General features: G+C 44.7%; 1 protein-coding gene across 15 annotated transcripts in view; it reads left to right on the plus strand.

The window, feature by feature from the left end:
• The window catches only part of MAP7D2 (MAP7 domain containing 2), a 492,516-nt gene that overhangs the window by 360,692 nt on the left and 110,717 nt on the right, over positions 1 to 21,107 (plus strand). For 6 of the 15 annotated variants that reach the window (XM_069637080.1, XM_069637081.1, XM_069637083.1 and 3 more), the window contains 3 exons: positions 15,815 to 15,925; positions 19,111 to 19,236; positions 20,230 to 20,381. In XM_069637080.1, the coding sequence (XP_069493181.1) occupies positions 15,815 to 15,925; positions 19,111 to 19,236; positions 20,230 to 20,381 (389 nt within the window). The remainder of the gene's footprint in view (positions 1 to 15,814; positions 15,926 to 19,110; positions 19,237 to 20,229; positions 20,382 to 21,107) is intronic. The other 9 variants (XM_069637085.1, XM_069637086.1, XM_069637094.1 and 6 more) reach the window with 3 other exon arrangements.

A 21,107-nucleotide genomic window follows, 5' to 3' on the forward strand; every position in this document is an offset into this window, starting at 1 on the left:
TTCAGAGGGTTGGCTTGAATGGTGAGGTCAAGGGTATGCCCTCTCGTTTGGGAATAACGTCTATGTTCTGAGAAAAGATGTTGGATGTGGACAGTTTGGCCTGGTTCAACCAAATGTTGGTTACCTAAAATGAAGGTCTAAGTTAGAGACCAGGATTTAGCAGTCAGGATGGACGTCCAGAGGGTGGTACATGACTGGAACATGAAATGGGAAGGATCTTGAGTGGCAGCATTGTACCAATGTGCTTTCAGAGTGTGACCAGTCAAACCAGTCGGTGCCAAATATGGAGTCAAGACGAAAAGTGCAATTTATTGCTTGTCAAGCAACATAGTCTGCAAAAGAATAAGCAGTTGTTTGTGTTGCAATGGTGAGGGGCTGGTAATGAGTGCCACGTTTATTCTCCCCCTATTAATGTGATGATTACAGAGTGACCCTTTCAAGCCTTAATTCCTCCAGCTGGCACCCGCTGAACAATACCAGACCCTGCAAAATGTGTGGGGTGTTAATCTGGTTTGGCAGCTTCTCCGAGGTGAATCTGCATTCTGAAATTGAAGTTCTGAACTCCACCATATGTGTGCGAAGAGCCCATTTCCATGCTTGTACTCATCCCAAGCCATAAGAACCAGAACCTCACACCATTGTATGATAGTGTACTTACTCCTTTCTGCATAACGAGTCCAATGGAGCTGGTCTGTGGAGTTTGCTGAAGTTGGGCCAGAATGGCTTAAGAATGTTGGCGTTTAGCGCAGACTGTATGGAAGACACACTTGGACATCCAGTGAGACTCTCCAAGCCATTTTTAATATGCCCATTTCCCCACCTATTCTTATCCACAGATTCCGTATGGTCTCCACCTTTATCCTTGTTATTTAAGTGCTCTTACTTGTCTTTATGTGCATATTCCTTTTTCTTCCAGTAACAATCTCGGTGTATGCCTATTTTTTGTTTCCTTCTCTTCATTTTCATATTGTAACCTGTAATGCAGAGATTTCGCTGTCAACTATTGTTTCCCTTTGCGAATATCTACCATAGCACCTCCTCCAAAGATCTGTCCCGCTCTCCCTGTTAAATCAATGAACTTCTGCAGATCCACCCCCGCACACCACTCTGACCCTACTGAAAGCCTCAAATACACTGCAGCCCACCTCCTCACAGAACCAAAGATTCCTGCGCCTCCTACTAGGAGACCCATTGGCGTCTCAAATCCCATGTTAACTTCTACAAAGTCTTCAGAACTTGCACACGCATGATGACCAACGTCCCTTCCTACTTGCTGAAAAATTTACCATCTCTCGACACCATCTCAGACCAAGGACCCCAGCCATCGGACTGGAAACAACTGCAAAAAGGAGGAGAAAAATAAACCTCTTTGTTGGGACCTTGGACTTTAGAACAGCATGCCCACTCTCAAGACTGGTCCGTGTTCCCCTAGACTTGATCACCTCTCCTTTCAAACAGTGGTGGCTGGTTGCACATTCTGATCCATCTCAGGGGTTCCCTATATTCCCCTTAATGAGGCCCTTCTTCCAGACGCTCTTTACACCTCTTGGCTAGTCCGTTGAAAAAGCCTCCCAAGACTTAAACCTAAAGCTTCCCCATTTTAGCAACACCATCCTGCTTGCCTTCATATGTTCCACACAGAATGTGGCTTCTTCTCTGCCATCCAATAGCTGAAATAAATATGCTCATCTTTCACTGCTGGCCCAAGACCCATTTCCCTTCATGTTGGGGTTTATACAAAAGAAATCTCATCAAACACTCTCCTTTGCCTTTAACTCGATCAAGGCCAGCTATAACACTAACCTTCTCTTTTCTCTGTCTCACCCATCTAAGCTATCCAGGAGCCTCCACTCCATGCTCACTCCCATGACCATGCTACCTCCCTTGCTCTTTCACTGCCAATTACACCGCGTGCTAAATTACTTATAAAATCTGACACCTTCACTGCCATCCTTTACATCCCTCTGTCCCTGTCTCCCTTCTCTACGCTGCATCCCACTCTTGACACTTTATTGTCCCTTTCCACCCTTCCCCCGACCACTGCTCTGAACTGGTGCACATCCACCAGTGTGCGAACCCTTCTTGTGATCCTGCAGGCCATTAAACAACTGAGTCCCCCCTGACCTGCACCTACCTCTCCCTTCTATTGAACGTCTCCCTGTCCTATGGGGTTTTCCCAGCTTGCACTGTGGAGGGGTCAGAGGGGGGACCACTATACCTTCTTAAAGCATACCATGCATCCCAACAATCCTGCTAGGTGGTGCTCAAAGGATCTAAGTGATCCGACCGTGGCTGATTTTTGCCGTGGCCGGGAAGTTCGCATGAGGATTTCCACCGCAACACCCCGCTCACTATACTGTGTGGTATTGTGAGCGGGGTGTTGCAGGATATACCCTTGCAAACCCAGTTTTTTTTCTTTTTTGCCCCATGTGCTGCGGGGGTGGCCCCTGCAACACCCCGCTCACAATACCACACAGTATAGTGAGCGGGGTGTTGCGGGGGACACCCCTGCAGTCTTTCTTTTTTTACTTACCTGCGATGCTGCCACCAAAGGTTCGAACGTTTGCTGTTCGAAACCTAGGTGGTAGCATTTTTCGGTCGTATTGTATGGTCGGACCTTTTTTTTCGGTCCGATCGTACAATACCGTGCTCAACCTACCTTGAAATGCATGGGCTCCATTAGGTTTTACAGAACCACTACTAATAATAATTCAGCATTTATATAGCGCTACGAACCCTTAGGTATCTGAGCGCTGCTTATTACCCACGGTGTGTGGTGCTCATTTATCGACATCAGAAGGATGAAGGGCTAAGTTTGGCCCTGCCGGGATTCAAACCTGCGTCAGCAGGCTCTGCACAGATGTCAAAGCGAGCGCTCTACTTGCTGTGCAATCAGACCGGCTACTGGTGTAGGGTTATGGGAAGGCATTGTTGGTGGACCTGCGATGTATAACCAACTATTACTTGGTAAAGGGACTGAGCAGTAAGGCTTACACTAAGGAGATCCAGGGTTTGGTGAAAAGTACAATGATCATACCCAAGAGACTGCCGGGTACTAGATCATACACACAGAAAAATACAAGAGGATTACTGCATTTGTTTGGCTGCACACACACATCAAGTAGTCAAAATAGTAAAAGAAGTAAAACAGTAAATATCAGTTTGGTGCCCAAAATGGGGAACTACCCTTTAGAAATCCCACAGTAGCTATAGTAAAACTGTTAGATGTTGAAAGGATGGGGAACAAAGGGATGTGAATAAGCAACCAATGCTGCCCTCCTAACTCAATCAAGATTAATCATGACCACACGTAAGGCAGTCTGGAATAACTGCTCTCACCATTAGTTATGTTGTTGGCGGTTGAGGCGTCCCAGGTGCAAGTGGGCTTCGGATGACTGAACGTTTGGTCCGGTGATTCAGTGGTTCCGGTCTCAATTAGTGACCTACCAATGTATCAACACCTTGCTGGACTAGGCTACAGGTGAAGGAAGACCCTTGCAATGACATCAACAATGTTGGACCAGTCCAGGACATCTCTGGCATGGCGAACAGTTGAAATGACCCCCTCAGATGGTCCTAGGCTAAAGAATGAAGGACCACAGGACTCCGTCATTTGGTCTTTTCTGGTAGAGGGCAGCAGAGCAGTGAGACGCCAGGCACACATGGATTCAATGCATGATTTAACCCACGAAGCTGCACTATTTACAATCAACAAGTAGGCCCCACTTCAGATGCTGTGCTCCAGATGCAGGATCATTACTCCTCAGAGCGCAAGGATGATTTCCATTGTGATGCAGAACTCTGAAGTGGTTGGGGCTGCCAGTTCAAGAGTGAGACGTGCGTTGCAGGTCACTCCTGTCGATAGAAGCACAGAGCTTTGCCTTGCATTGGTGGTTCCAGCAGCAGTCCTCAAACGTCCATCTGCAGCCTCTTAATCTTTGGCTCCAGTGGTAGGCTGAATTATGGCTTCAGACCCCCTACTGAACATCAGAAATCCTGGGCTAGGGCACCTCGGACCACCTGTCTGGGAACCTCCTACATTAAAACCTCTGGGCAGCTGTCAATCATGGAAAGCTAGCTCATGTACAGCCATGACCTCCATGGTTTGGAATGTGTAAAGCGACAATCCATAGCCAGTTAGTGTCCAGACCATTTTCTTGCACGCCTACTTCATGGACTTTGGCCAGAGAGCGGTAAGAGGATGACCAGAAATGGCCACATCTTAACATTGCCCAGAAGTAAGAATGTCAAAAGGACAGTGAATTAAAAATATGGCACGTAAGAGCATGGCCAGCCATCTTGGGTGCTGTAAGGCACGTTATGCTGTCATGCTGTAAGAGGTGCACAGGAGTGCAACCATAAAGGAACAAATATCACAGAAACCAGCTTGTCTGAGATTTAGTTAGTATGGAAAAACACATACCCCAAAAAGAATGGAAACATTTAAATGTCCCTGCACTACTCTTCTTAAGGAACGTAGTAGTTCTGCAATAGACTTAAATTGGGGCAAGGGTCCCCTGCACTGATAGCTTTAAGCAGTGCCCCAAAATAGAGTAATTTAAGCCCAGGAGTGAGTGAGAGGTTTAAAAAGACCCCCCTCTGAAATCTGCTGAGGTTCTCAAAGGAGTAGGCATGTACCCTTTGGGGGTTCTCATTGAACAAGAAGGGAAGGCCGAAAAAGAATGTTCCTAACCCTGGTTGTCACCCACCCCTCTCCATGACACCCCAAGCCTCCTTTTACCGGTCTTGCCAATGTCAATAACTTCCTACTGACCGCTCATCCCTCCAGTCTGTTGTCCATCCTAGTCTTCCCTGATATAGCCAGGCCACTCTCACCAGAGCCATGCTTCTTGGACCACTGCCTCCACAGCCCCATCTGCTTCCAGGGCACTGCCCTTGCCTGTATTGCCTCCTACCCATCTGGTTGTTTCTTTTCTGTCTTATGGAATGGTTGACCATCCTCTGCCTCCTACGATCAGTCACTGACAGTCCTTAGTCCAGTTACTTAGCAATCTCAATCCCCCTTTGGCCTCTTTGCTAATGACGCACACCTTTTTCTCCTTTAGCCCGGTGCAATATTCCCACATAAGACTGGATACTTCTGCACTGCATGTTGCTTAACCTCTCTCCCTCAAAACTGAGGTGATCAATCAACCTCCCACTGCCAAACACCTCACCTCAACTTGCCCGCCGTGAATCCCTCCTCCCTCCCTTTAGATCGTACCTCCCCATAGCTCACAATGCAGGGATTCGTTCAAACTTTAACCTTAATCATAGCCTCCTCTTAATCTTCCAGCTTCAGGCTCCTGAACATTGCTAAATCCTCCCGTCTCACATATCGCTACTCTGATACTGCTTTCTCCACTTTTGTACTCTATATGCTGGCATCTACATTGACCAAACTCTCCAGTCCACCCCTGCAGTACCACACCAACACAAACCCTGCAGAAGCAACTCATTTTATTATGGTATTTGAGCACAGATCTAGCTCTGTTACAAGTCCTTGGGGGGGGGGGGGGGGAGTGCACAATGGGGGGAGCAGATTACAAGGGATGGGGGTGCCAACAATGGGGGCAGACGGGCAATTTGGCAATTTTCCCATAAAGAAGCTGCAGGACTATCAGATGGCATCACCCTTCCTCTCAATACGCGTTGTACCTTACCAACTACATAGATGGAAAAAACTGCATATGTATGATCTTGCCGCATATATAAATATTACAAAAGTTTGATATGCGTTCATCTGTAATTGTTTAAGCGCGGTCAGTGCGCGGTCAGTGCCTCCCCTGCTACACCTAGTATGTCTGTTCTTGCACCCCATTTATTTGGCTGGGTTGCCTGCCACAAAAAAACCTGCATAATCTGTTGTAGTCAAACGATGTTTATTGACTTTACAACAGACCAAGGGACTGTCGGCTTCCAAAATTAGATCTTACGGACCTACCGGGTTCTTTAGGGAGTTTGGTGCTAGGGCCAACCCCCTAATATCTGTCTACAGACAGGTTGACCCCTCCCTAGCCCGCGTCCTTAGTGGGCATGTTAGTTGCTATAGATCGGTGCCCCGTATTATCTTCTCTCATTCTGTAGCTAAGGGTGACTTCCCTAGGACAGCTGACTAAATGGGGATTTTCTATCCTTTCCCCAACCTATCCCTCTTAGTATTATAGGGCGTTGGGGAAGGTGCCTTCTTTTGTCCTCCACATGTGTATTTACTTGACCCTTCACTACACTGGGTTCCTAAATTCTCCTCCTGCCGTCCCTCTGGTCTCCCTCCGCCTGTCCACCTCCACCCTTGGATTTGACTTTTCCTCTTCTCCACGCCTTCATTTCTTACTGTCTCTACCTCCTGTTACCTCTGCTGTTCCTTTCCTCCTTCCTCCCACTACTTCCTTGCCTGTTGCTTTTCTTTTGTTATACTCTTCCCCCTACTTTAACCACGACTTATTCTCCCACTCCCTGTCGCTCCTTCCACTCTTCCTGTACTGCTATTCCTATTTTGGTAACACCATCGCCCATTACTACGAACGCTCTGCCTATTTCACTTCCAAAGTTATCCTTCATGCCCACTGCCATCGCTACTTACTACCATCCCCTCACTATCTATTCCAACTACCTTTAATTCCTACTACTACCTCTGCCACTACCACTTTAATACTCCTACTCTACACATCACACTCTCCACTGTCACACACAAACACCCCGCATACCTCACTCTCTCAAATAGCCTCTGCATTCCTGACGCTCTCGCCTCCTCTGGTCTAATGGACTGCTTCCACACCTCCTGTCCTCACCCAACGAACCCACGCCTCTTGTAAACACTCCCCTCCCAGGATTGGATACTTAGCATGACTAATAGACTTACTGACTCATGGGAAGGGCTGGTATGCCCTGCACCCTTCTTCATGCAGTCCGACTGCACTTAACTGGGACACCTAATTGCCCATAGGGAACTGCTGTTCCCGGCCTGCCTGCAGACCTTTTATTTATAATATCCCTGGTGGTTTTAAGGGCTTCATAGGGCCTTTAATGATGGTGGCATAGTGGTGGTTCCTTTTTCACGCAGCCTCCAGTAGACTTGGTCCTCCAGTAGCTGGTGTTGCTTCGTTCGTGGCATCCTGTGACTTTGCCCAGGCTGCCACAACACGGTCCTGGCATCTTCTCTGGGGCTGCAGTGGAACCTGATGACCCCACCAACACCTCTCTGCGTTGTCCTATGTGGGCCTGGACTGGGCCTGGCTGCTTGCGGTGAGGAGCCACTGCCAGCATTCCTAGGGAAGGACTGAGGGGGAGGGAGCCTGCCCTCACATGCTGTCACCGCTGATGGGATGGGGAGGTCTCCCTCCTCCAAAAGGGCCACAGCACTGTTCATGTTAAATTTTCTTTTGTAAGGCACCGGGTCAGCCATCCGTGCCTATGCATAGAATGTCATGTCTATATTCCTCTCCCTGTTCGAATTAATATAAAGAGAAAAAACACTTAAGAAAAGTATAAGATGCATTGAAACGCTGCCCACTTCTCTTGTACCATTGGACTCCCCCCATTTACAGGACTCCTCTGATTTTGGTTGATGGGCTATAGGAACAGTATTAGCAATATTTCCTCTTGTTAGAACATGTTTACTTTCTTGACTCTTTGCTCAAAGCAGCATTTTGCTACCCACTATTTGTAATTAGTTTGTAGTTCTGAAGATGCCTTAAACCAAACTGACTTTACCTGAGGCTGAAGTGACCTCAAAATGTTGAAAAAATAGATTTTTGAGAGTGGGGGAATGTCGTGCACAAGGCAGGCGAGAGGTGGGGATGTAGTTAGTTGAGAACCTCTGTTTTGTCGTGGTTTAATTTCAGCCAATTGACATGCATTGATGACAATTGGTGTTTATTTATAATGCTTAAGAAAAAGCTGTCACAGGAGAGATCTAGTGAAATCTCCACCCTTAGTTGGATCCGAGGGTCCTCTATGCAGGACGGGAAAATGAAAAGGGATTGGATGAAACACACCAGTGGGCATAAGTAGATGTTGAAGAGCAGTGGTGTGAGGATGGATCCTTCAGGTACACCATATCCAAGGTTTCTGGGTTGTGTAGGAACATGGAAAACGATGTAGCTTCTCTTCCAAAGGAGAGGTGCTCCAAGGTATAGCACAGATTTGACCTAATATGAGAGACAGGAGGTAAGGATGTGGTCAACTGTGTAGATGCAGCAGTAGATCAAGGACCATCAGAATGCTCGTTTATCCACAATTCTGTTAATTAACATTTCCTCCAAGACCAATTCATTGCCTGGTAAAAATTAAAACCTGCGATCATTATAGTACAAGGTTTTTTGTTTCTCGGATGACTTGGGTCTGGCGGAAAGCACTTGTCTCCAGGATTTGGTTGAGAAGGGGTTTCTGGCCTTTTCATTGAATTTTTTAAATGCTTAACGCCTAAGCGCTGCTGAACATAGTAACCAATGGAATAAAACACATGAGCAGATAAAAAAAACAACAGATCAAGGAGTGTGCGTTTTTAGCCGGGACTTAAAGGGGGGAAAAGGAGGATATGGAACACAGAGGAAGAGGTTTCCAAGTCTTTGGGGCGAGGAAAGCAAATGAACGGAAGCTGGATGAAGCACATGGAGCTCAGGGGAACAGCTTAAAGAAAGAGGGTTTGGGAGCAAAGTGGGTGGGCTGGTGAGTAGAGAAATATTGAAAGATATGGAGGAGCAAGGCCATAGAGGCACTTACAAACAATACAGAGGAAGTTGAAAAGTATGCGATTTCCAAAAGAAAGCCAATGCAGAGCAGAAGTCATGGTCAAAAGGAGAAAGTATACAAAGTACACAAATTGAGGAAGGGTAGTTGGAACGAAGGGGGGGGCAAGATATGCTATGTGGAGTCCAAAGAGGAGATAAGGCATTTAGTTGAAGGGAAAAGTAAAGAACTGACTAGCTTTCTGAATATTTAATAGTTGATAGCGGCAGGAGCGAGAGAGAGAAGATATGGGGATAAAAGGGATAGTGAAGAATCGAGCATGATGCCAAGATTACAGACAGAGAAATTGAGAGGGAGGAAGGGGGTAACAGTGAGTGAGGGAGGGGACTAGTGGAAACGGGGAAGAAAAGCTGTTTTTGAGGGATCGGGGTGGAGATGGAAAGAGGACATCCAGGATTAAATAGCAAGGAGACGGGTAGATGAGAAAGAATGGATAGAATTTGGGAAAGATTTGTCTCATCCGCATAGAGGTGGTAAGAAAAGTCAAAGGATGAGTTGGAGCCAAGAGGGAAGGGAAAAAGAGGGCCAGAAACTGGGCTTTGAACACTGTAAGAATTGGAAAGTGTGACCAGCCCAGGAAATGGGTGTGCTCGGAGGGGCAAGAATGAAACCAGTTGAGAACAGAATCCCTGAAACCCAGTTCAGCAAGAGAAGAAAGAATAGTGTGATCAACTTTATCAAATGCGGCTGGTGTTGAGGAGGAGAGAAAGTGACTAGAGGACCGGTGTAGATGTGTCTTGAGGTGATATGGGTCTAAAGATCAGAGGGTCTTGTGGGGTTGCAGATCACTCTGCCATCGTAATCATTGCAATGTTACTGTGACACTACCCAAGTGGTCAAGGATTTTCGGTTCAAGCCTGCATCTTATGGGGCTCCCTATCTTTCCATCTTCTAGAGTAAGGTATCACTGCTTCTGTCAATATCTCATCTTTTGTTCACTTGCATGTCAGTTTACACTTAAAAATATTATTAATATCTTTCTACTCTGAAGTGATCTGATTTTCATGGGTGCGCTAACGAAAAACCCAATACAATCATTTAAAGCACAAGGAATTTGCAGACTCATTCCGATTTATTTGCCATTGCATATTTAGGCCTGTCAACACACGCACATACTGAAATCTCTTTGAATGATGTTTGTAGTCCTCTTGGGCTACGGATGAGAACACATATAATGATCTTGAATGGCAATACGAGAGCTTTTGTAATTACTCTTTAACAAAGTGACCTTTTAGGATGACCACTCTGCTTCCCCTGATGCTGCAATTACAACTATCCATCAAATATCTTTGAAGCATCCGGTCCGTGTCTGTGTGTGTGTGCAGACCTTTGCAAATCAAGTTTTCACCAGGGAGAAAAAGCAGTTTCTGGTTGTAGCGTCTGTGGAATGTTTCCTGGATGATTGCCTGAAGGATTGTTGTCATTTTCCTTAGCTCAGTAATCGGCCTAGAATAACTTGCTTGCCTCTAAGCCCAGTTGTGTTGAAGTTAAATTGTTCTTTTTATCCAAAATTATATTTTTGATATTTAAAAGTAGTTTGCCCTGCAGTAGTGAGAAGTGCCACACACTATTCAAATACTTTGCATATTATTGCTTTGTTGACAACTCCAAATTAAGCGCTGTGAAGCGGAAGGGGAATGTGAACGATCAATTTCAGCATTCCTTGCTGGAGTACCTTGAGCAGCCAGATTTCCTTTACTACCACTACAGCCCAGTGGAGGAAAAGGAAAAAAATGTGGAGTAGTGGTCCCACCATGGCCAGTGTGGGGGTAGAGTTTGGAGGGGCGGCATTCTGAGGAAGCGGAGTTCAAAGGAGGCGGAGCTGGCAGTTGAACACCTATGAAAGGAAATGTTAAAAATAAGATTTTAAAAATGGCGCAATTTCTTTAATTGCTTAAAGTACAGAAACCATAGTAAGCGTACCTTGCTATGGTTTGTGTGCTTTTCAAGCCATTGCAACATGCACCGTCCGTTGTCAAAATGTATTCTGACTTCCCAACCTTACAAAAACAGGATTCATTTGGGAAAGGCAACGTTCACGGAGCCAGCAAAGATGGCGGCTTGGCGATCTTTGCGTTTTCCAAAGGGATTCTCCTTTGTGCGCTTTCTGCTCAGTCACAGGTTCTTTGACCCTCAGCGAACCTGGGGGCTCGCCTCTGTGACGTGACCTGTTTTGTGGGAGCTCACTGTCCACACAAGCTCTGTCTGCACAGTGCGCTCGCACAGAGCAGGTTGGGGTCAGAGCCGAGCCCCCGGGTTCATCGATGGTCTGCCTTGGCTCCTGCTGCCTTTGACCTAGGTGGGGGGTGAAGCCAGAAGAGTGCTCATGGCACCAATGTCCTGTACAGCTCCACCCCCCGCTCTCTACCGTAGCACACAAAGGCGCTTTGTTTCTTTCTTTTCTTTCAAAAGCCCTTTAGTTTGAGATGGCCTATTTGATGCTTAGGTTTGCCAGATCCAAGACCCGGCTACACATCTGATGCTGGGTCTTGAATCCGGCAAGAGCCAGCCAATTGGACAGTGCTGCTACAGCCTATGGGCGAGTAAAATTATCGGTCAATACCCATTGCAACGCTCATTATTTGCAGGTCAGTTCAGTGTTGATGGATCCTGTCTCTTGAATGAACTGGGTCTGGGGTTTCTGGATTTAACCTATTGACTGTCTAAAACATCTGGTGAGCTGGCGGTTGAATCCCCCCCACTATAGATCAGTCAATTTGATTCTAGTCATTCAGTTCACTTGTGTTATTTTATGATGAAACCGATCTAGAATTTATTTTAATTAGATGTATCTTGAGCACCGATGGAAGAGTTCTCAGCCAATCGGATAGCTGGAAACTTGTGCAAGAACTGCCAGTGTACTGCCTGAATTTTTCCAGCCACCCAAATCCCTGCCCCAGGCGCAACCATTTCTTTTAGATGCTGCAGCACCTTGGCCACTGGCTCTTCCGCACCCCCCCCCCCCACTCAAAATCCCTCCATCCCTGCACGGTGCATGTCATCCCCCACCTCTCCCCTCCACTTAACTCCTGGTGATCCTGGCTCCATCTCTGCCGGTCCTTCCCTTATCCACCCACCGCCATAGAAAAGGGAGTCCATTTTCTATTTCAATGGTGGCAGCCATCTGTTTTTTTTTTTGCCTATGGAGCCTGGGCTTGCTCGATATGTGCGGTACCCATGTCTAGTTAAAGAAGAAATTAATAAAACTATTTGCACCGCAGAAGGGACGCCAGGGTGCACATACCAATCACCCCCTTGTCGGTTAACGGCCCGCCAACCAGAGCCTCTGTGTGTTCATGGCTGTTTCCAGCCAGGCATGCCCCTGACAGAGGGGTGATTGCTGCAACACTTGGTGTATTCATAAAGCAGGTGCAAAATCGAAAAGCCTTTTTGTCAAGGCCATGACTATATGGAAGTAATAGAATTACTGCTACTAAGAAATAATATAGCAGAGGGACGTCCTTAAGTTTACTGTTATCCGCTTTATTAAGATTGCCTCCAACAGTGTTGATGGCTAGCTCAAAAAGCTCTCTGTAAAGGTAACCGATCAGTTAAAGCTTGTTTGGAATGTGCTGGAAAGCTTTCTATGCAAATTCTGGCTATTGTAAGTCTGGTGTCTGCAGGAAATGGGTCTTCTATCAAAGATGAAGTGGCTGCAATTACAAAATGGCCTCCAGCAGAGGTACCTCATCACTCTCAATCAGTGGTCGAAGTGTATGAAAAGAAGTAGTGGAACTTTGTTCCTTGCTGACTGGCCCTGGCTCCCCACAAATCCGCATCACCACGCCCCGTCCCACGTGAAATACAAACGCCCGAACCAATGCACCTGCTGTTTAACGGAATCTATTCAGTGCAGTGCACTAAAGTGCAAGTTTCAACTTCTTCCTACACTTTTATTTTAAAACTAAAGCTTTCCGGAACAGTTTCTTTTAAAAATAAAAGAATAGGAATGTTCAAATGTGATGCAAAAAAGTAGAGGAGCAACTCTCCCGCCCACTTTCAACCACTGCACACAATTGACCTATTCAGTTTTGCATTTCTTGAATCTTTTTTGTTCCTACGGAAAATGTGAATCGTTCATCAAGAGATTATTTTCACTAACCTTAAGGCAGTGCTCCAGATAATATTTTGAAGTGGGAGTATTTTACTTCCTATTGTTTTAATGTTGGGAGTAAAATGTTTTGTGTTTTTACGGAGTACAAAAGTAAGCCCATAGTGGCAGTATTTTATAAGCTAGTAAAATGTTTTAGTGATAAATATTTCTGTGCACTTCCTTATTTATGCACATGAAAGATGTGTTCCCCAAATATGCATTACCTCTTGGGTCAGGCAGTAATAATAGAAGTTGGTTCCAGAGGACCCACAGTATTGCTGGTCCAGACCCATCTATGGAGCTCTGTGGGTGAAAAGAGGGGGACAGCCTCCTTTGTGTATTTTTCCTACTTTTGTTAGTTGTTTTTACCCCCCATTTTCTTTTTTAGGCGTATTTGCCTATTATTGGGGAGTAAACGTGGCCGATACGCCGGTTATCTAAAGGGTTGCCTTGAGGTAATAACTGCAGTTTTAATTCTGTCAGAAATTGGACTTTGATTACGAGAAAGGAAATGAGGTGCCCTTTTCCCTCGCTTTCCCCTTACCCTCACGCGCTTTTAAATTGCTCTTGCAGCCTCAGAATTTCACATGAAAATTGAATAAATGCAATGTTACAGGCCAATCATTTAGCTAGCACTGCAGATGCCTATATGTTGGCAGGTTACCAAATTTAAGGAAGCATCAACTCGAGTCATCAAATAATCGTGACCAGCTTTCACTTTAACCAAATGATTTTTTATTTTGTACAGGCATCAATAGAGGTTACATTTAATGGAAGTCTGTTACAGAAATGGTCATAGCACTATTAATGTACCAGGTTTGTGTGAACGCCCATTAATTTCGACTTGAATTATTCCACTTCCTATGTTAGTGAATGGTGAGCATGAACTGTACAATGACCACATAGGACAGCAACCGGATTCTTCAATGAAACTGTGCAGCGTACATTATATTGAAATGGTCAACATGTTTCAAGCCCACCTGGGCTCTTTTTCAAGGCTTGCTTTGTTTGTTGGCTCATAGTATATATTTGAGCATCCTTTAACTGAAACTGTCCTATGCTACTGTTGAATTGCATCTTGCGTATGATTTCTGTGTGGGTCTTTGCAATGGGAATGTGCTTACCATATACTTCACGATTCATTTTAAATTTGTGAAATCTTTGATAATTCAATCTGAGGGCATTTCATCTTAGTTTGATTATTGAGTCCTTTCAGCCTTGAGTCCGATTTCTCCCAATCTCTGCTTCCCCTTGCAAAGTCCCATAAAGAGATTGTATGCAACTTAACAATAGCATTGGATATTTTCAGTTAAATGTTTCGCAAATAAAACCTATACACCCAGAAATAAATCCTTGAAATGGAGCCTAGAGGGGCTGGAAACATGCATTGCACGAAACAATGCTAGAAGATGATGTACTTCTAGTAAAAGCAAAGGTGCGTAGAACCCCCTCTTGCGAGAACGAAATGGATCATATCCCCCGTTCTATGAAATTTCTTCCACTCAGGAGGGTCTACAGCCACATTGTAGTTCAATGCACTCCTTTTCAATGTGGGGTTGCTGATTGTACTCTTGTTCAGAGATTTGGCGAGTGTGTCGGTGTTGGACTGCCCTTGTGGTTGCAGCAAATACTGATATGCACATTTCGCCTCTGTGAAGGGTGCAGCGCATTCAATCGTGGTTATAGGCTCTCCTAAGTGGAAGAAATTCCATTGAACAGGGTATTTGACCAATGTTCCTTCTCAGTAGAGGGGCTCCCACACTCCTTTTCAATTTTCTAACAAATGTCCTTCTACACATTGTAATGAGAAATCTGTTCACCTATGTTGTCTTTTCTTTCATAAAGCTTTACCATGACACACAATGAAAATATCAGAGCAATTAAACCAGCAACCTGTTCATAATACAATAAATATGCTCGCTTCATTGCACATTCTTACAAAGGAACTCGATGTCTATAAATTCGTAGCATGTTAAAATGCACAGTACTAATAAGCGCATCCAAAATAAATATCTATAAAACATTTATTCTGTTTAATGAGCATTAACAGTGCATACATTCTCATTTTAAGTTTTTTGTTCACCATTCAAAAACATATGATGGGGTGCAATACTTTAAATGGTAAATGGGTGCCCCATTTATTTGCCCCAAGGTGTGTAGAGAGAATAGACTATAAGCTTATACATATTCATTTTAGAGGACTCCTCTACATTACACAGCAGCTTTGAAATGTTGCAACCAGAGGCGTTGCTAGGGGAGGGAGTTGAGGGGGGCTATAGCCCAGGGTCTTTTGGGTGTAGCCCCGGATTGAAGCTCAGGGGCTACAACCACAGGGCTAGCTAGCCCTGTGTCCCGACAGTCCCGACATTAGCGTAGCCCCGGATCTTTCCCAGACCTAGCAACACCCCTGGTTGCAATGTTTGTCATTTTGTTAAGACGCTGTAGAGACTGCCCCCGCTTCTTGCACCAGGCTCATTTTCACGTTCTTTATGTGATTTGACTCTCCCACATTGAAGGTTTGAGGAGGTCTGCTTTTCGCACTTTAGTCGTGGCTTTCTATGTTAAGGTGTTTCTTTTGTCAGAGATCAACCAATAGTAGATGAAATATAACTGGGTATTCGATATCCCCTTTAAAATGCACAGGAGCCTTTCTCAGGATTTGCAGATGTAGGGATTTCAAGCTGAAAGACTATTTGTCTCTCACAGGGGCTGAAGGAAAGGTGGATTTGCTGTGAAGCTAGGCTGACATATTGCCAATATTGGATTATGTATGATGTGCTTGCTGTTTTAGTCCTCGCCCCCAGTCCCTCTTTCTGTAGAAATGCTCCATGGAGCCAAACAAAGATTTTATTTTTTCTATTTCTTTGGGGCTGGGAGAGAGGTGGAGGAGCAAGCAGGGGGGGGGGGGGTGGTAGGGGCGTTGGGACGCTGTAGTCTGAATATAAATATCTTCAATGCGTCTCTCTGCAGCGTGCGACAAACTTTCCGCTTCTACAATGAATCTGCCAAAGCCAATGGAATCTCCAATCAGTAAGCGGCTCTCCTACTCCACTGCGGCCATAATGCATTCCCCTGACAGAGGCAAGTGTAAACAAAATGGCTGCTCCGCACCTAACCACCTTTTCTTGCAGGGTTACTCAAAATACATCTGTGTCCATCTGTGACTTGTGGTCTTTTTTTCTTTCTTTTTGTAAACTATTTTTTAACTGCTTTTGTTTTCTACTTAAAGTATTATTTATCTCTTTATGGAGTGGGAGGGGAAAGGGGTTGTCGAAGCTTGTGGCAGAGATTATCCCCAGAAATGGATGGCTTTGTGTGAAAGGAAATGTTTGATGCTGCCATTCTGAAAGTCTGACCATGCAATCTGAGATTATGATCTGACCATAGAACAAGAGACCGGAATCTCTACCAGCACCCAGGGTAGCAAATAATAGTGCATTAATTAAACAGTTTTTGGGTATCGTGCCTTTTCTTTAAGGGAAGGAAACCTAGGAAGGGAACCAATGCAAACCGTATTGAAGTTGAAGCCTCTTTACAAGAATTTCACTCCAATATGTTTCTTGAATAAAGTGGGCTTCAAATGCATACATTTTATTGGTCGGTACTGCAAAAGCGTTCCGCACTCTGTGGTGTACAGAGTTACTTGCTCAATGTCCAAAAGAAAGCCTTGAGGTGTAGGCTCTTCCCGTGGATTTACATGCAAAGGAAAGAATTACTGCGTTGTGATCCATGGAAACTGATGGCTCCAAACGTTAAACTGGATATAGAAAGAGAAAATGGAATTATGCCCTCAGAGGATTAATTGAGCTTTGTGACCTCGGCGTCCCTTGGAGAGCAGAGTAAAAGCAAATGTCATGTGAGGAAATAAATAATTAAATTATAAGCATCTAACGGATTGATCTCTGCATTGTTTATTAGTAGATGTCATAAATGGCTCTCTTCGTGAGGCCATATCCCATGTACGCAATCAAAGGGATGAGCCAGGCCAAGATAATGGATTGCTTTGTCTGCAGGGGGTGTGTGTAACATTAGTAGATGGTGTGCACCCTCAGGGAATATATGCATTTTTAAATAGGCATATCGGGACAAATAAATGCTTGTAGGATACATGGCTTACTTGTGTAGCTGCGATGCCAATGGAGATTTGATGCGGCTTGCAGTAGCTGGGCTGCAATTCTGGCTCTTGGTCCATTTATTAAAGGGCAGCATTGCGTGTAAAGGCAAGCGAGCACAGACTTGGTTAATAAGACGTGTAGTTATCTGGTCGAATTGGGTCACAGATTGGTGAGGAGCACGTGTTCTTCTGTTGCAGCGTGAGTGGATGAGGGAGCTTTCACTAAAGTGAAGTTGTCACCTACTTCAGATTTGAAGAGCTTTGAGCATTATAGACAAGAATGAGAAATTGATTCCTAGTTAATTACAACCAGTCATTAAGTTATTTCACCACACTATGAATTCGAGTCACATTGAAGCTGTGTGGCTTCTTCACATGTGCAACTTAAAAATTGTCTCGAATCCTAATCAATGTTGCCTCTATTTGGGTAGAATAATAATCCACTATATAGTTATACAAATCTGCTTCAAATCGGACATATTTGGTGTGGGCTTGGCTGGTCGGATATTTTAGTTAATGTGGTTTATGTTGCTGTCACTTATTCAAGAATGTTGTACATGCCTTCAAATGTGGAGCATGCTTATTTCAGGCACTTCCTGTTGCCCCCAACAACCCCCTCTTTCAGATACAATGTTTTGAACAATGCAAAAGTACAGTGCAATCCTGTGTACCTGAAGTGAACCACACGGAAAATCTATGAGGAAGCCCAATGTCTTTGAGCTGCATCAAGCACCCTAGAGTGGGATCTTTGAGAGCAACTCCAGCAATGGTTGAAGCATCTGAACTGTTTTAAAGCTTCTGAACTGTTTCAAACGCTTGAGCCGGTGAATCGTCGCAACTTGCCCATGTTTAATGTTAACAGTCTCTCTTAATCCAGGCAATGTTTGTCACGTGAAGTTCTTAAGGCTGCGCCATAAAATGGATCTAGGGCAGATTCCATATTGCTTTGATCACCCTGGCCCATAGTGCATCACAGAATAAGATCAAAGGCAGGGGTCGGGCTCGTCCAAAAACAGCGCCAATTGTATATGCTGGGGTTCTCAAACCAAATTAAAAGACTTGGCTGAGACTCTCCTTCTTAGTTTGCATGCTCAAAATGAACTCATGCCCACTAGTCACTCGTTCTTGCAACCGTGGCGACATTAATGAACTTAGTATAATCTGTCCTGTTACCAGCCCAGTCACATGTTACCACCTCAAAAGAGCACAATGTGAGTCCATCCAGTTTAAGGTAGTTAGTAGTAGCTGAAATGTAATTTGCCAGAAGACTTTTGGTACTGGTCATTATGCAGGTGAATTTGTCGACTATTAAATGTTTTGCCCGCTAAAATCCAAATGGTGGTGCAGTCTATGAAATTGTCATGGTTGACGAGTGGTTTCAGGGCAGATTTGGGCTCAAAGGTTTGCATACTGTGAACTTGCTGCAAAAGTATTGGAAGTGTCATTCGTCAAACTGGCACACGCGTAACCATAGTATGGCCTTGATTCGTTTGAAGGCAGGGATTGTTTAGTTGTACCCAGTGTTCAGCGATGCTCTTGTACACTGCATGCAAGTGTGCTGATTTCTCTTCCACTCTTTTGCAAAGAAATAAAGTACACGCAGTGGGGCAAATGCAGGCGGCGATCTTGCATGCAAAAAGGGGTCGTAGTGTTACCTAAAAAATCTTGACTATAGGCTTCTGCTGTGCAGAAAGGACACCTGTTTTTTTAAAGGGAAACCTATTAAAAAAATATTTAAAAAAACGGGTATCTCCAGCTTGATTTGTGATGTGGATGTATCATTTGATTTATTTCAAATAGCTCTGCATAACCTGTGCAGGTAATTAACCAGTTCGGGGACGAGGAAAAGAAATCTTGTGGTAGTCCAAATTCTTTGTTCTTGATTGTGGGTGGGGCTCCTAGTAACCAATTCAAGGATGTGTGTGGGTCTGCACAAAACCTAATTTCTACTTTTCTTCTGGTTATTTCGCAGTGCAGTCAGATTAATCAGTGTAGCCTCAATTTAGCCTTAACATTGCTAACCTCGTCATCCAGTTCAACATTTCCTTTTTTACATTTCCATTGCTTTTTGTTTAGTTTTCTCGTTTTTGTTTTGCGATTTATCTTTAATTTTGCATTTGTCTTTTAATTTAATTTGCTTCCCATTCTTTAGCTCACCGCATGCACCTTAGTCCAATGGAAAACTGTATTGTTTCTCGACTGTTGACTCCTACGCACGCTTCTTTAGCCCGGAGCAGAAGCACAGCCGTGCTTACTGAGCAGTGCCATTATCACTCAGGTAACACAACCGGGAGAACTAACCGCAGGGATGGGGGGGAGGGGCTATGAAAGGAGGATGAAGCAATCGCAGTGTATCTAATGCTGATTTTTGAATCCACTCATGCGTAGGGCAATAGTTGGCTGTTTGTGTTAAAACACATGTCTACTGTTTCCAGTAGATGGATTATCCATGGATGTTATTTTTAAGGTGCAAATAAGACATTTGTGTCATGTCCCATTTGAGCATGTTCCCTAGATCAGATGGATTCTTTTTTTTTGTGTAGTACCGACTGTTCCACTGGCACCCATCTGCCCCCTGGGGTGAGGAACAGCCACGTAAAATAAAATTTTAAATTTTAAAATGAAACGCACCTGATCTTAATACAAGCAGTGTAGCCGCACAATGGCGGTCCACACAGAAACCATGCATGAAGCTGCCGTTGTGACTGAGGATCACTCTTCACTCTTAGTGGTTTTCTTGCAGTGCGGTTCCTTGGGAACTTTGCTTCACTCATTAAGGGTAGCACTCAGCTTGTGCCTCTAGAGTTTTTTTAAAATTGTGGCTATAAATTACTAATTGGATTCTGCCATTTTTGCATCGCTGTGAAGACAACGTACACTTAACTTCTCAGTGATGCGCTTCTTAAGCTGCTACAGACCTGCCAATTTTTTGGGGGAGAATTTTAAATGTTCTCTTTTCTCAAAGCCCTGCTTTTTCCCACATAAATTGAGAGGTGGGGGGAGAGGATCTACTTTGGCCGAGCTTTATTTTTTTTTTTCCTTAGTGCCGCAGAGTTCCTTTTCAGCACACACCTGTAATCGGATTACCTATAGTGATGATCTGTTGCAAACCACTCCAACAGAGCGGTCACTTAGCCCGGCTTTTTATATGTTCGTCTAAATTGTTGTCAATTCTTTTTTTCTAATGCAAGTATGCCATTTTCTTTTTCTCCCCCAAAACCTCATTCTTTGCTTCCTTTGCTACTCTTTATGCTATGCTATAACCTTTTAGTTTCAAATATCTGTCCTCGTGTAGCACCAGCTAGTCCCCTAAAGTCTCCTTACAAGCCTTCTCCTACAAGAACTATCGAGAGGAAGAAGTCCGCCCCTGCCTATGGACCTTCTGACAGCAGTAAAGGAGCCACGTCGCCGGAACCTGTGCAGGTACGCCGTCGCTCATTGAAAATTGCAAATTGCAAGGTATGTTACTGTGCCTGTCTCCATCGGAAGTGGCGGGTTGTGCACGCCCCAGGGGTGAACCAGATCATGGTCTGTGGAAAAAGGTGGTTGTATGAATATGGAACGAGGAAAAACATCCACACTGACCGCAAGATGCCCAGAGACGATGGAAATGTGGTGCAAAGAGGGGAGGGGCTAGGATTGTGGAATTATGATTGCGTGATTGGTCATGTAGGTGGATCAGGTGTATCGCCAATAAGAAAAGGCAATTCAACCCTGCTTGGGATGCCTGAGCATCATTCAACACGTGGTCCAGTGTATATTGCTGAAAGGAACCATCTAGCTGGTGCACAGGTGTGATGTATTCAAGATGTACTCTAGTGACCCTTGAAGTATTCTGGATTTCCCCGGATGGTTCTTATGAAGTGTCTACCCTGTAATAGTAAGGAAAATCTGGCGGTGCCAAGCCAGCTGATGGAGTTGTCTGGACCAACCTCGGGCTGGTCAGTCATGGGTGAATATATGGACGCAAGGAGACTAGGGTGGCGTGGGGGGGGTTCTGGGGGACTTGGCATGCCTTTCATACAGGCTGCACCCACAATGTGCCCCATTCCTACAGTAAATTTACCCTAATGTTGCACCCACAACATATACCAGCAGCACTACTAAAAACCAGTCACTATGGGCCTGATTCATGTAAGTGTTTTATAA

This window comes from Ambystoma mexicanum, chromosome 7p, assembly GCF_040938575.1.
Source record: "Ambystoma mexicanum isolate Mex_15411 chromosome 7p, UKY_AmexF1_1, whole genome shotgun sequence".
NCBI classification, from domain to species: domain Eukaryota; kingdom Metazoa; phylum Chordata; class Amphibia; order Caudata; family Ambystomatidae; genus Ambystoma; species Ambystoma mexicanum.